We start from the raw sequence: 14,903 nt of genomic DNA on the forward strand, positions 1-14,903 counted from the left end.
TTCCGTCCCCGTTTTGTTTGACCATTCGTAAAAATGCCTCAAGTTATTGGAATGGTTGCCTCTCCCACAGTCCCACCGTATTTAAGGGTTTTTTTCCTCCACACATGGAAGAAAACAGTGATTAATAACTTTAGTTAGCTGCAAACATGAAAAGAAAATGCGACCGTCTGATCATATCACCAAGATTTCTGGAAAATACTGGGAGTATGTGATGAGTGCATTCTCTCCTAATGTCTTTTGCTCCCTGCTTCCATGGAATTCCTATCATATGAGAGGTTTTAAATTATTCAAACCCAGGATGCTCTTGGGCCATGAAATGAAAGTGAGGACTTCCCCAGAGCATCACGTAGTCTGCAGAGCCGGCCTGTGGCCGGGTGGGTACTCGGGGTGGGGCAAAAGGAGGTTTACGTTGTGAGTATGCGAAACAGTTTATTCTTATATTCTTATTTATTAATTATGGTATCATTTTCCATATGAACAACTGTAGACCTGCTGTTGCCCCACTCTGTGTGGCTTCCTCCCTCTCATCCGCATTTCTCGTGTGTGTGTATTTTCTGGCAAGCTGCACTATTTATTACTTGAAAGGTTTCATGTCCAAAAAGTGGCCCCGGAGAAGTTGCCAGCTCCCAGGACAGGGAGTTCTGGCCCTGCCAGTTGGAGAATTGGGTCCAAGGTCTCCCTTGGAACATGTGTAGATATCTCAATCACCTGGCCGTGCTGTGTGTTCATAGACTCTGTTTTCCCCACCATATACAACGTGCATTTTCTCCCTTTATCGCAAAAGTAAGTCTTCGCTTTAGTATCCTAATAAAATGTCCGTGACCTAGCTCTTTTGATTTTTCAGATATTGATGAGTGTTTGAGTCCAAGTACTTGTCCGGATGAGCAGTGCGTGAATTCTCCTGGATCTTACCAGTGTGTTCCCTGCACAGAAGGGTTCCGAGGATGGAATGGGCAGTGTCTGGGTAGGTACCAGGGAGTTCTTATCATGGGCTTATTTCTTCTGCCTGGCCTGTTTTCTGACAGTGGTGTAATGCCAAGGGAGCTCCCTCTTTCAAAATGAAAAATAGATATCTGCCTGGCTGGTCATGGCTCAGCAGTGGAGCATCGACCTAGGATCCAGGAGATCGCACTTTGATTCTTGGTCGGGCACATGCCTGGGTTGCGGGCTCGATCCCCAGTGGGGGCCTGCAGGAGGCAGCCAGTCAGTGACTCATCACTGATATTTCTCTCTCTCTCTCTCTCCCTCTCTGAAATCAATAAAGATATATTTAAAATATATATATATATATATATATATATGTATATATATATATAGAATGTAACAACATATTATTTTGAGAAAACTCTTAAGTTCTAAGCAAGTTTTAACCCTGGAGAAAATAAGAAAGTGAGTTGGCATGAAGAATATGAGATTTTACCTGAGACAAGTAAATACATTATTTCCCCTGATGTGATGTAAATAACCAAAATGAAATAAAATCATCACCACAGGGAGGAAAATGGTAGAAAACAAAATGCTTAAAAAGTGGGAAAAGGCGTAATAAGCAGCTACCAGCGACCACACAGAATCAGGAAACTTAGAAAACACAGACTTGCAGCAGAAGTAGCCCAAGCACAAAGAGGAACCTTGGTTGAGTGCTCACGTTTCTTATGTAATGCATTCATTCATTCGAGTATTTAATAACCACTTAGCACCTACGTTCGGCACCGAGGGGGATAAGTGATACGTTGGCTCCAGTTCCAATTCCCTGTGCCCTCGTTAGCTGTCCCCTTTCATGGCTTTCCTTGGTGTTTCTCCGCCGTGTGATCTTTTCCTTGGAAGGTGGACCTTTCGCCTGCCGTGCCAGACTCCGACAGTGCGAGTTGGACTTTTCATTCCTTCCTACCTTATGTCCTTTCTTTCGCAAGTGCTGGAGAACCTACTGTATGTCTCCCAGAGTTGAACCGAGTGCCAGGGTACATGAGAGTCCAAAAAAAAAAAATGCCTTTCTCACTTGCTGTCTAGTGGGGGAGGCTGGCACTCACCCAGACATGTCATAAGTCAATTCAAGTCACGGGTGATGCCGACGCTGGGAAGGGGGGCCCTGTGGCACTGCAAGAGCCTGCGGCGCAATGCGTGGCCTCTAGGAAGATGCTTGAGTTCATTTTTAACTGGGGAAGAGACTGGGAGGGAGAACACTTTGGACGCAGGGAGCGGCCCATGCAGGGGGCTTGCGGAGAGAGGAGGCCATGCTCCAGCAGCTGGAAGAACAGAGGTCAAGGGGGGACTGGCTACAAGATGAGAGGGACCACGCCAGACCCTCTCGGTCTGTTGAAAACGGTGGCCCATTCTTACACCTCTGGGAAGACGGTTAGGTCCTTTAGAAAGGGTGAGGTAAGAAAGCTCGGCCAGAAGACTCCCGATTTCAAGCTTTGGCCTCCCCACCAGGCGGCATGAGCTGTACCTGGTGCAGGTGGCCCCGGGCCCTGAGCCTCAGGCCCCGAGCCTCATGCCCATCCCAGGAGTCTCCATCAGTGGAACTGTGAGGTGTTGATCTTTGGGGAGAGGGAAAGATTTTTTTTCATTAATTGCTTATTTGATAAGAATTCGTTTATGTAGTCTGCTTTGGTCAGAAAGTGCATTTGGTTTTGATTTTCCCATTGGGTGTACATTTTATAGCCGCCTGTGAAGGTTCCATTCGTGTTCTCATTGTCACAGACCTGATGCCTGTTGTAATCCAAGAGCAGAGCCTGAACTTTACCTTCAATAACTAACGGGTGGTGTAAACACAGCCCTGATTCATGCATTTGCTAATGGAATGTGACCGACCAAACTGGCAAGTGATTGCTCTGGAATATAAATGCATTTATCTAAATTGGGCAATAATAATAAATGACTTCTCATACCTGGATGTGTGCAATCAATCTAATTGCAACCACTTTGCCCCAGTTTTAGTGACAGAAACCCAGCACCTCGTTTAAAACTAATTTCACTCTGCCAATCAGATTAGCAGAATCATAAGCAGAAATATTAAGTCACTGTTGTTACTCAACCGAAGTCACACACGTAGCCGCTCGTTCCAAGCAATAGCTTTCGTCTTTGCAGTCCTGTGGTCATGCGTTTTCTATTAAAAGTAGGCAGCGTGCTTTCTGCTTCTGGGCTGGGTAAAATGTTAGGCTCTTTGTCACCTGTAGCTCAAGCTTCTCTGAGACATAATTTTAGTTCCATCCATTGCTTGATTGGACTTGCACTTGTTCGAAATTTCTCATGAGGGCTTTTGCAGATTATACCAAAATGGATTTTCCGTCATAATTTTTTATGGTGGTAGAGCTTTCAAATGTTGAAAAGTCGAGTGTGACAAAAAGCAGATAGATATTGCAACGTAACTTTCTGCTCATATCGAACCTGTGAATGGATTGGATTCTTCTGCTCGACTCTGACGGTGCTCGCGAACACCCAGCCGTGTCTCTTCATTTCTGTTCCTTTACAGAGCTTCGTTCCCACCTTTGGACTTGTGCGTGGTACTCTAACGTACCTTCCAGAAGGCGCAGTCCTTACTTAAGCTTGTCTCTGAGTTTTGAGCTCGTTGGGAGCACAACTTGATATATTTTATTTTCTCACTTAACGATTGAGTGTCTGCGATGAGCCAGGCGTTTTTGTAGGCTGTGGGGATTGAGAGCACAAAATAAATTCCCTGCGCACACTGTCCTCCTGCTCCAGAGCCATCGCGCCCACGGACGGCAGCGGGGTGCCCGCGTGTCAGGTGGGCGAGGGCCCCGAAGCGGGGAAGAGGGAGTGCCGGAGCTCCCGTGCGCTCAGAGATCAGTCGTTTACAAGGTGTCCCCGGCTGACCGTTTGCTTTTGTCTCTTAACAGTTACTCGTGAGTCGTGGCGTTTTATATCTTCTTAATTCAGATAATTTAGGGTACATCGATGAGAACTTTTTTATCCAGTGTTTAATGCGCAAGAACATTGAAGACTTAAACAAAAAAGGTTTCCCGATCTCACTGTTTGAAGAAAAGTCCTGCCCTTGGCACCCGCTGGGGTCATCTCTGGAAGTCCCTGCTGCGGCACAGGCCTGTTCTGGTCCCTTCATCGTGAAGCTCCTCTGCCTCCTCTCGCTCGCTGCGCATTTTAAAATCGTGTAATTCAACCTGTACAGGGTTGTGCATAACAGCACTTCTGTTTGGCATTACACGTGTTTTCTTTTATTTAAACCTGTCCATCTCCATTCCGACTTGGCTCGTTTTTCTGTGAAATGGTCTAATTGGGGATGTAGAACTGCTCTTCGACCCTTGCGTCCTGCAGGGATACCCTCCTGCGCCTCCCCCAGCGAGGCGGTGAGCTTGCTGACACCGCTGGTGGCCTCTGTGCCTCCGTGCCTGGTACACTGGGTCTTACTGACGGACGCGCTTTGATTTACGAAGTAGAGCAGGGGTTGTTGGGGCAGGAACAGGTAAAATGTCAGCAGGAGCTGTCACTGGGAGCACGCTCTCTCCTCCTGTTTAACCCGGGACACACAATCGGCCCTTCATTCTCAATAGTTTATTGTCCGCCTTGAAAATATCTATCCCTTGATATTTTCTGGCAACTCTCGTTGGCTTCTCTGTCAGTGTAGTGTCTTCTTTTAAGTGGTGGGTTTTGCCCTCCCTTGAGAGCCCCTTTCGTCACTCGACACTGTATCCCTTGGACCTCACATTCAGCCTGGAGTGGCTGCCATTTGGTCCCCGCCCCCGATGACGATCTCATCACCCCGGCTTCTGTCAGGTGCCAACTGGCTGCTCCAACCAGCACTTTTCCTAAGGGAAGCCAGCCTGACAGGTACTTGATTTACAGGTTTCTTTTCACTCATAGAGAACTAGCCTGACTCCAGCCCGACTAGAACCATTCCCCAAAGGAAATTCTCTCATATTTAGTTGTTTACAGGTACTTTTTAGTAGACACGAAGATCACATTTCCCTGGGTTTAGACAGATTTGGGACCATGTGACCCCTCTGAAGCTGAGTTTTAATATCTGTAAGATGGGGATTGAAATACTTTCTTCATAGGGTTTATTGTCAGAATTCAGTAAGCAACGCAGATCGTCCAGTTAGGTGTGTGACATAAGGAAGGACCCGGTCAGTGTTACATCCCTTCTTTTCCCAGCCCCTTACCTTTCCTTTTCTCTCCCTTGTTCTGCAAAACAAGAAAGGCAGTAATGCCTGACACCTGTTAAAGTCGGTTACATGTTGCACTTTTCTGTGTAACTGTCTTCTTTCTTTAAGTTCATCTCAGGTCGTTTTTAACTCTTCCTGTGTTATGAATTTCTCTTATGAATTTGAGCAATCTTGTATCTTACAGTTTCCTTTCAACTGCTGAGCATTTCTGTTTCGCTGGAATATGCATCTCAGAGTCATGGTGCTTCTCTGTAGGGTCGTTGATCGCTCCTCACAGGCGTTTCAGCTTCTGCAATGCTGCCATTTCCACCCTGCGCTTCATTTTCTTTGCTCACCTTCATGAGGCACAGTAGCCACCCCCTCCTGAATGTACATGCAGCCCCGTCGCCCCTGTGGGGGTGACTGTTGTCTTGCTTTAGAGTTGAGTCTGTGACAGACCATGTGACCCAGGAACACAAGTTTCTTAGATTATCATCAGAGTAATCCTTCTTTGTCAGCCCGTAATTAAGTTGATGATGACTTTGTGACTCCCACTTAGTTTGTTTAAATGTCAAAGGACTTAGGCATTTGAAGAACTTAGTATATCATTTTATCCACTGACAACTGGTTTAGCCACAACCTTAACCAAAACCAGGCTCAGAGAACTTGCAGAGTAAACATGGAGAGCTCATTGTTCTCCGAGTGCCTTTCACACCAGGATTTCTTTTCAAACGTTAAGATTCATTGTTAATTTTTATGGCGTATATGAATAGTCAGAGACTTATCTGGAATTTCAGACTTCATCCTGCATTTTTTATGTATGTACAAGATGGCAACTGCGCTTATCATCCGCCTTTTGCAGATATTATAAAATGTCAACACCAGACTTATCCCTAAACCATTACATGCTAGAGTTGCTAATCAGTCAGTAAGCGGTTGTTGAGCACCTGACTGTACGTCTGCCAGATGCCAGAGGAGGATGTGGTTACCTGGGCTGGGAGGAGGGGGGTCGAGGAGACGGTATTTAAGGTACAAAGTTGCAACTGTTGGTGACTGGAGGCAGCAGCCCTCGATTATAAACTTCAGAGAGACGAGGTCTTAATTGTGACAAAGGTGTTAGCTAATGCTACTGTTCTGTAATATGAGTGTATCAAAGTATCACTTAGACTTGTACAATGTTATATGTCAATTACATCTCAATTTAAAAAAACACACACAACAGCTAATTTTGTGAAGGAGACATGCCTGTGTGGGAACAACAACAAAAAAACTTCACTTTGCCTAGTTCACAAAGGGCTTTGACTTAGTTGTTTCATTTGACCCTCCTGGCCATCCTCTTTGTAGTACAGATAGAGAAACTGATTCCTAACTAGCTTCATAGGCTTGCTCAAGGTCAGAGGTCAGAAATGACAGCGCCAGGGCAAGATCCCAGGCCCTCTTTCTCCAGAGCGAGGCTCCTGTTTTGTTCTATAGAGTATCTCCTGCCTCTCTCATGTCCACCCAAGAACATTCAGGAACAAAACAATATAATTAGCATAATAGGGAAAGGAAAGTTCACAGAAGGGAGAAATCTGTGTGGGCTGGCGTTGTCCCTGGCAAGATGTAGTAATAAAGGCTCAGGGATTCTGGAGTCTGAGGTGTCAGACCTGCACCATAGGTAGCCTGGTTAAGTTTTGCTGAAAGACAAATGTTCCCTGGGAAAGGCGAGGTAAGAAGCCAGTGATTTGGTGGCATCAGTGGATTAATATTCTGAAGTTGTCCTTGACTCTTTATCTGGGGTGTGCATAGCATTGGCTGGTTTCCAGTTCTGAAAAGCAGCGATGAGCCTTCAAGGAACATATCTTTTTGCAGGCAGCTCTGCTGCTGCACATTTTGACTTGGTCAGAACTGACAGTGGGCCTGAGACCCTGAGGACTTACAGTACCTCACCTGCGGTTGAGCTTGTGATGTCACACGGGCCTCAGCAGCACGTGTCTCCCATTTGCCAGGCCTGCTTTTCTGTCCAATATATTCTCTCATCACCTTTAGTATAAAAGACTATGCATGAAGAACAGTGACGGGATAATTAAAGAAGTGGCATATTTGCGGCAGGGAGTAATTACTCCTAGATTTTTGTGTAGCTGTAGTGATCGAATAAGGTGTTTTCTCCCCGCATCAAACGGCGCTCACTCAGGAAGTCCATGTTGGTCCCTAAGAAATTCAAGGAGGCTCAACAGACTCCAAAAAATAACTGGTTTGCAGTGTGGGTAGACTCATCTCCTTGAAAGGACAGGAGGCGGTGCAGATGCAGGCAAACTTGCTGTGGAACCAGCCCTGACCCACCCCAGGGAGCTGACACGTGACGTGTGTGTGGGGTGGGGTGGGGTGGTGTTTGCAGCACGGCCTTGGCTGACTGGTGTAAAGTCAGCCTCTGAACACCCCCTGTGCCTTAGCGATCAGGCCCACCACGGTGGGGCTTCAGGCGGTCCAGCGTGTTCCCAGGATATTAGGAAGGGAAATTTCCAAAGGGTTCCTGACCCAGATGAAATACATCCCAAGGCAGGGAGAGAATTTGCAGGTGGGATTGTTGGCCAGCTGGGAGTCATCTCTGTGAAATTGTTGAGAATGGAAAGTTGCCAAAGAGCTGGAGAGAGATTAATAGCCTCATTTTCCCCCAAAGAGGAGAGAAGGTGGAGCCGGGAACTAATGACCAGTGAACTTCATATTGATCTCGACAAAGAAACTGGAGACTACAGGATTCAGAGGCGAGGTGAAACATTTTTAAAGGGAAGCGGTGATCATAAGGATCAGCCCGGGCTCAGTCAGGGCAAATCATACCAGACGGCCTTGAGCGCCGCTTCCGATCGAGTTCCTGGGGAGCGGGTCAGGGCCTCCACGGGCGCGGCACGTCCCTCTCAGCACCGCGCTTGTAGGGCCTGTCAGGGTGTTATGAGTGACAAGGACCAGTTGCGATGGGGTGATAGCCCGGTGAGGAGGGTTCATAAACTTTTGGACTATGATATCCACAAAGTGCTGGCCTCATGAGCTGCCAGCAGCGTCCTTACTGCGGGGAGTTTTAATTCATTCATCGACTGGCAGATGCCAGATTTTGTCCCGAAAGTCCACTGGTAATTTTTTTTTTTGGAGTTCGGAAGCCATTCTTCTGTGGACATGGTGTTTTTCGTGACACATTTCCCTTTTGAACTCATCATGTATATGCGTTGTAAGAATTTGGGTAACGTGACTCTTCTGTAAGACCTGTGATCTTAGAGTGAGGTGAGTTTTGATCTCCAGCGAAGAAAGCCACCGACATCACCGGCTCCCTCTGCGGCAGGGGTAAGGGGCTGTGAGTGACGGGTTGTGGGGGGGCAGGAACCACCTTGTTTCCCACGGCATTGACCCTCCCAGGGGTCGGAAGTAAGGATTGTGGTGCCAGCCTTTCTGTCCATACCACTCGGCCCCCACAAGTTCGTGTCCTTAACCAAACCGAAGAACTCTGGGAGCCGAGGAAGGTTTTTAAAGTAGAGGAGGAACCATTGATTGGATTTGTGTTGTAGAAACCTTACTCTGGCTGTAGGTTAGGTGATGTTAGAAGAGGGCAGGACTTGAAGTAGAGAAAACAATGAAAAGACTATGGCAGTAACCCAAGTGAGAGAGAAATGGTAGAATAGGAGTGAAGTAAAGTGAGGACATTTGAGAGACATTTGGAAGGTAGAATTGATATGACTTGGTAGTAAATTGAATGTGGGGAGAGAGAAGAAATCTGGAAAGGTTGATGCCCATGTTTCTGACTTGGGCCCTTGAGTGGGCACTGGCACCATATACTGACATGGGGGATGGCACGAAGGAGCGGCAGTGGGAAAGGTCACTTTAGGCCACGAAGACGGAGGTGTCTGTGGGACATCAAGTGGAGACGTCTCATAGATTGCCCAGCTGGATGCAGGGATCTACGGTTTAGGAGATAGGTCTGGGCTAAAGATACAACACTGAGCTGATTTTGCATCCACTAAGTGAGGCCCCGTTCTAGATACCTTTCTTCTATAGAGAGATTCTTTTTTTAATTGAGGTATGATTGACATGTAATGTTGTATTAGTTTCATATGTATAATATAGCAGTTCAATATTTGTTCACATTGCAAAATGCTCAGAATAGTAAGTCTAGATAATATGTATCACTATACATACTTACAATTTTTTTTTTACCTTGTGATAAATTACTTTTAAGACCTACTCCGTTAACAGTTTTCAGATATGCAGTATTATTAACTCTAGTCACCGTGCTGTACATGATATCACAGTGACTTACTTATTTTATAGCTGGAAGTTTGTACCTTTTGACGCCATGTAGAGGGACTTTAGTGATATTTTACTATATAGTTTTTTCTTCGAGGGCATTAGCTCCATTAAGGCCAAGTACTCATTGAATTCAGACTGTTCTGTCTCATGTCAGTGATTGACTTGAAAGGATTCTGGGTCCACGCAATCACGTCTGTAATAAGTAAAGAGAAGATTAAACACGTCAGACTACCCTAGGTATTTCCAGGTTTTCTGCTTCGTGGTTAATCAGGGTAGTAGCCTGACAGAATAGAACTTTTGTAAGTATCTCATGAATAGTAATCTGCAATGTCTGTTAATTTACTTTAGAGAAATATGGCCTGAAGCTGATTTTGCTATTACATTCTGCAGCCCTGTAAGTCACATTCCTCGGTGCGTGAATAATTAAGGAGAGCGATCCATACATTTTTCAACTTGTTAACATTGTTGCAACAAAACCAGATGCTAGACTTGACATTTTCACGTTGCTGTCAGGAATTTCCATACTTAGTATCGAGGCTCATTCTGTCCCGTTATTTACTTTGGCATCAGTGTTTGGCTCCTTTCAAGTTGCTTGCTCTCCATGTGTACCAGAGTGGACCCGCACACAGGAAGGATGGTCAGTGCGTGGGTCTGGAAGTGCTGTTTTTGTTGAGTGACGCTGGGGGAGGGGGAGAGCGCCGGGGCAGGCCAGTTGCTTGGCTCGTCTCAGTGTGCGTATGGAACCCACCTGCGCGCAGTCACCCGTTTCTTTGCCTTATTTTTAATGCTTTATTTCTGAATTCTCCTGTAAGAAAGGGAGAACACCGCTTTAATGAAATGCAGCGCAAACGAATGCCCGCTGAACTCTGGCTTGCCGACGGAAGATGAGATCTCTGTGGCCACCGTGTTCATGACACTGCCTGTTAACGTCAGGAGGCTGGAGAGCTGCGCTGCTTTTGCCGTGGGCGCGTCCGGTGAAATGATGGAATCGAGAGCCTCTCCTCCTTGCTGTTCGCCTGCCTCGTGATTAAGAAGCGTCGGTCAGCCTTACAGCCGGCTGCACAAGGAAGCCTGAATTTCGATGCTCTGTGTGTGTTCTTTTAGCACTTGGGGCTGTTTGTCCTCTCCGTTTTTGGTCACTCGTGCTACGTTATGTCTTCCCACGACAGCCTGCGGTGGACTCACCCAGGGGCATTCAGATGGGGCCCAGGACTCCAGTTTTTCTTTCTGAATGAATGATGTTCTCCTAGGAGCTTAACGAATGTTTGTTGAATGAAATCAATGAACAGTTAGATGATTAGTTTTTATATAACTGCTGTGTTACCGAATAATAAAAATGAATACACATTCTCTCTGTGTTTCTATCACTAGACTTAACTTGTCTACGATAGAAACAGTCAGGTTAGAGGGATGGGCTTTGGGGTTAACGCTGACTGGATCCCAGTCTCGGAGCCGCCGTTGTCTAACGGTGTGGCCTTGGCAAGCTATCGGGCTTCTCCAAGTCTCGGTTCCTTCCTCTCTGTAAATGGTTGGCTGGATTTTGTTAGGATTCAGTGAGATGATACAGGCACAGCCTTCCGTGCCTGCACGCAGGAAGTGCTTGGTAAAGGTTAGTTATTATTTTATCTGCCTCTTCAGCCCATACCATACTTTCAAACTGCCCACATAGGCTTATGTCTGTCCCCAGACTGGTTATTGTGATACTGATTTTATTAGTTTTTTTCACCTGACTGTTCCACTTTCTCTTGAAGTTTCTCTGGGTCATGAGTCATACCTTTTGCTTCTGTGAACCTCATCAATTCTCCAAGTACAACTTGACGCATCTTTGATTCTTTGGAATATATATATATATTTAAATATATCTTTGATTTCAGAGAGAGGAAAGGAGAGGGAGAGAGAGAGAGACAGAAACATCAATGATGAGAGAGTCATTGATCGAGCCCACAACCCCAGCATGTGCCCTGGCCAGGAATCCAACCCCTATCGCCTGGATCCTAGGTCGACGCTCAACCACTGAGCCATGCCCGGCTGGGCTGGAATATTTTTTTTTTAGGGGATGTTGCTTTAAAACTACTCTCTTTTGCTCTCCTGTCCACAAGCCTTCCATTGAATTTATTCCAAGAGCATGTTTGGTTCCTTTCTTGAGTTACTTTGTAGAAAGTAAATTAAGGCATAGAGCCGTCATATATGCAGCTCGCACCAGAGCTTTTCCCTTCTAAGAGCTAATTTGAAAGCGTATCTTCAAGGGTCCGCCCCTTTTTTGAAGATCCACTATTGTTTTTCTAACTAAATTTAACTTGATTCGTGTTTTGTTTCTTTTTTTCTCTCTTCATCTGGTCTGTTCTTTTTTTTTTTTAATTTCCCTTTCCAACATGCAACCGTCTTCAAGATGTGGATGAGTGCCAGGATCCAAAGGTCTGCACCAACGGTACTTGCTCCAACCTTGAAGGCTCCTACATGTGCTCATGTCACAAGGGCTACACCCCGACCCCAGACCACAAACACTGTAAAGGTAAATCCTGGGATCAGATCTCTCATTTTTGTTTGAAATTCTGTTGAGAATATATCAGAGTAACTAGCCTTAGAAAAGGGAACCACGCTGTCATTTATTTTCACGGAGCCACTCGGGTAACATTTTGGTTGGTATCTTTGAAAGTGGCTCCTCATTGTGGTTAAATACAGACCGTATCTATTTATATAAAGGAAGACAGTGTGTTTCTACAGAGCGTCTATAAACCATAGGTCTGATTATTTAATTATTTTCTGGTTATATAAATAGTACATGCCGTTGCACAACCCTGCGAATATACTGAAAACATTGAATTGTATACTTTAAACAGGGGACTTGCATGGTATGTGGATTATATCTCAATGATGTTGCTATTAAAAAAATACATACAGTCATTGTAGAAAATTTAGCCAATGCAGAAAGGTAAAAAAGATAAGGTAATATCATCTCATTCATAGATGTTTATATATCATGGGTATTTTGTATAGTTACGTTCTGTGTATATTTTTGAATCCTGCATTTTGTTACTTAATAGTATATGCCAGGATTTTGCATCTCATTCATAATGCTTTTCAAAATTATTTTAAAAGGCTGCGTAACATCCAGTGTATTGCTGTGTCACTCTTTTCTTGCTATTCTTCAGGTGTAGAACAAACACAAACTTTAACAGTCCCATTTTTAAAAAAGAAACCTATGCCTGAATTTTAGGATTATTTCTTTATTCACAAAAGTGGAATTATGGATAAGATGTTCTGAATGATTTTACTATTTTGCTAAAACACTAATTTCTAATTGTTAAAATGTATGTTTTTTATTGTAAAATGTTTAATATTTCTATGCTTATTTCCTTTAATCCTGAACACTTCTATTAAACATTAATTTCATTACTAAATAATATAACTTAACATATTTTAAGTTATATAATTATATTATAATAAATAATATCTTCTAATGAACATTAACTAAACATTTTTATTTACTCTTTTGTAAATTTATGTTAATATCATTTCTCATTTAAGTATATGAACATTTTACATATAATCTTTATAAGCCTGTGTATCTGTGCACATATATTACGTATACCTTATTTTCCAGTATATTGCTATAGTTTGTCTGAGGTGTCCCTAATTTTCCTTTCCACACTTTTTTTAAAGAGATTTTAATTATTCCTCTAGCTAAATCTATGGGTTTTTTCTTCTCCTTTCTACCACTGTTTTTATACACAAAAGCATGCTCTTTCAAAGGGAGAAAGAAGGACATAAATAAAATGCTGCTTTCCCAGGTGAGTGTCCGTGTAAGCGAGGGACGGGGTTAGTCTCTCGGTGGCGGGCAGTCGGTAACGGGCACCCAGCTGCCTGTGGCCTTGGCGCGTCCCCCACGGGGGTGGAGACGCGGTGACGCGGGGGTGGAGCGTGACACGCTGTCGTTGGCAGTGTAGACGACGGTTATTTGCCAGATTCGAGGCCTACGCAAAGGCGCTAAAGCCACGAAGCGTGTGGCTGGTTCCGCTTGCATGCTTCTGGGAGAGCTTCGCGGGGGGCTGCTGTTTGAACTTGGTCTGAAAACACTGGGCACACAGGGGAGGAGAGGAGAGGTGAGCGGGCGGCCAAAACAGCCCGCGTCAGAGCCTGCAGGTGGGACCTGCTTGATCCCCGCTTGTCATTTAGCCTGCCCTCTGCGCCCATCGCCCTGGTGTCCTCCCCTACAGCCTGCAGTACGTCAGGCAGGATCCGCATCTTGTTCTGGCCGGTGGCTCAGCTGGTTGGAGCAGCATCTCGGCCACCGAAAGGCCGTGGGTTCAGTTCCCGGTCAGGGCCCATGCCCAGGGTGTGGGTTCAATCCCCAGTTGGGGCACATACAGGAGGTAAACGGTCGATGTTTCTCTGTCACATCACTGCCCCCCCCCCCCCCGCTAAGTCAATAAAAACTTATCCTTGGGCAAGCATTAAAAACAAAAGATCCCTCTCTTCTTTAAAAACCTACATATGTGCTAAATATTTTCCTTACTCACCAATCAAAGCACTTCCTTTTTATAATAATAAATCATGTATCACCGTTTTTCTTTAATTATTTCGTAATCTTTCCCAAACCGCATCAGCTCGCAGATGTCGGACTCTTCCTGGGTTGTAAATCTCTCCCTTTCCCAACATTCCAGCGACTCTGCTAATCTCACCTTGTTGATGGCCCTAAATATTGACTTTGTCTTCGCCTCGCTAAATGTACTGACAGCCTTTATCAGGTTGTAAACACATTACCTAATGTATTAATTTATTTCTACTTATTTCTTTGCATCCCTTTGCATCTGTACATTTTAGCACCATATGTCCTAAATTTACAAATAACTAGAGGTAGTCTCTATTTTAACTCTGAGCTGGACTTGTCCTAGGAGTATGTGCAAAAAGTTTCTCAATTATCTCTCACAGAGAAGAATATTTTCTTTTCATCTCTTGGCACAAAAGAGAGAAGACATTTGTCCTGCATGCCTGTTTTATTAGAAAGCGTTCTTTTATCGTAGGAATTTTGTCCCTCATCCGAAAAGAAAAATGCCTTTTGATCTGTAGAATTAAACTGCCTCTGTTCCCCTTGGTTATTTTAAAGACCCGAGGATCACATTATTCAAGATAACTGGGTTGCCTCAAGTTATTCCAAATGTGTATGTCATTACTTATAATGAATTACTTCTGACATCTTCACAATACAAATGAGCAACTTATGTAAGATGTCTGTCTGGCTTACCCTGCCGGTTCCTGGAGTGGAGGCCTCTCCTTGTGGCGGACTTCTTCACGTGGGAATGCTTCATTTGTCATCTTTGAGAAAATCAAAAAGGGTCCAAGGCACAAAAAAACGTTGTCAGATATTACATGAGGTCCAGCAAGCTGCACGAGCTGTCGTGGGTCTCAGGTTCTTGAACCGAGAGACCTCAAGTATTTTTTGGAGTGTGCTGAAAGAAAATACGGTGCAGGCTGTTCTTTGCTGTCAGCCACTCCTAGAGCTAATAGACT

At 44.8% G+C, this 14,903-nt stretch overlaps 1 protein-coding gene across 16 annotated transcripts in view; it reads left to right on the plus strand.

Annotated features, from left to right (window-relative positions):
• The window catches only part of LTBP1 (latent transforming growth factor beta binding protein 1), a 313,392-nt gene that overhangs the window by 226,280 nt on the left and 72,209 nt on the right, over positions 1 to 14,903 (plus strand). For all 16 annotated transcript variants that reach the window (XM_081157290.1, XM_081157285.1, XM_081157276.1 and 13 more), the window contains 2 exons: positions 845 to 964; positions 11,782 to 11,904. In XM_081157290.1, the coding sequence (XP_081013416.1) occupies positions 845 to 964; positions 11,782 to 11,904 (243 nt within the window). The remainder of the gene's footprint in view (positions 1 to 844; positions 965 to 11,781; positions 11,905 to 14,903) is intronic.

The sequence above is a fragment of the Miniopterus schreibersii genome, assembly GCF_964146895.1.
Source record: "Miniopterus schreibersii genome assembly, chromosome: 13".
Classification (NCBI taxonomy): Eukaryota; Metazoa; Chordata; class Mammalia; order Chiroptera; family Miniopteridae; genus Miniopterus; species Miniopterus schreibersii.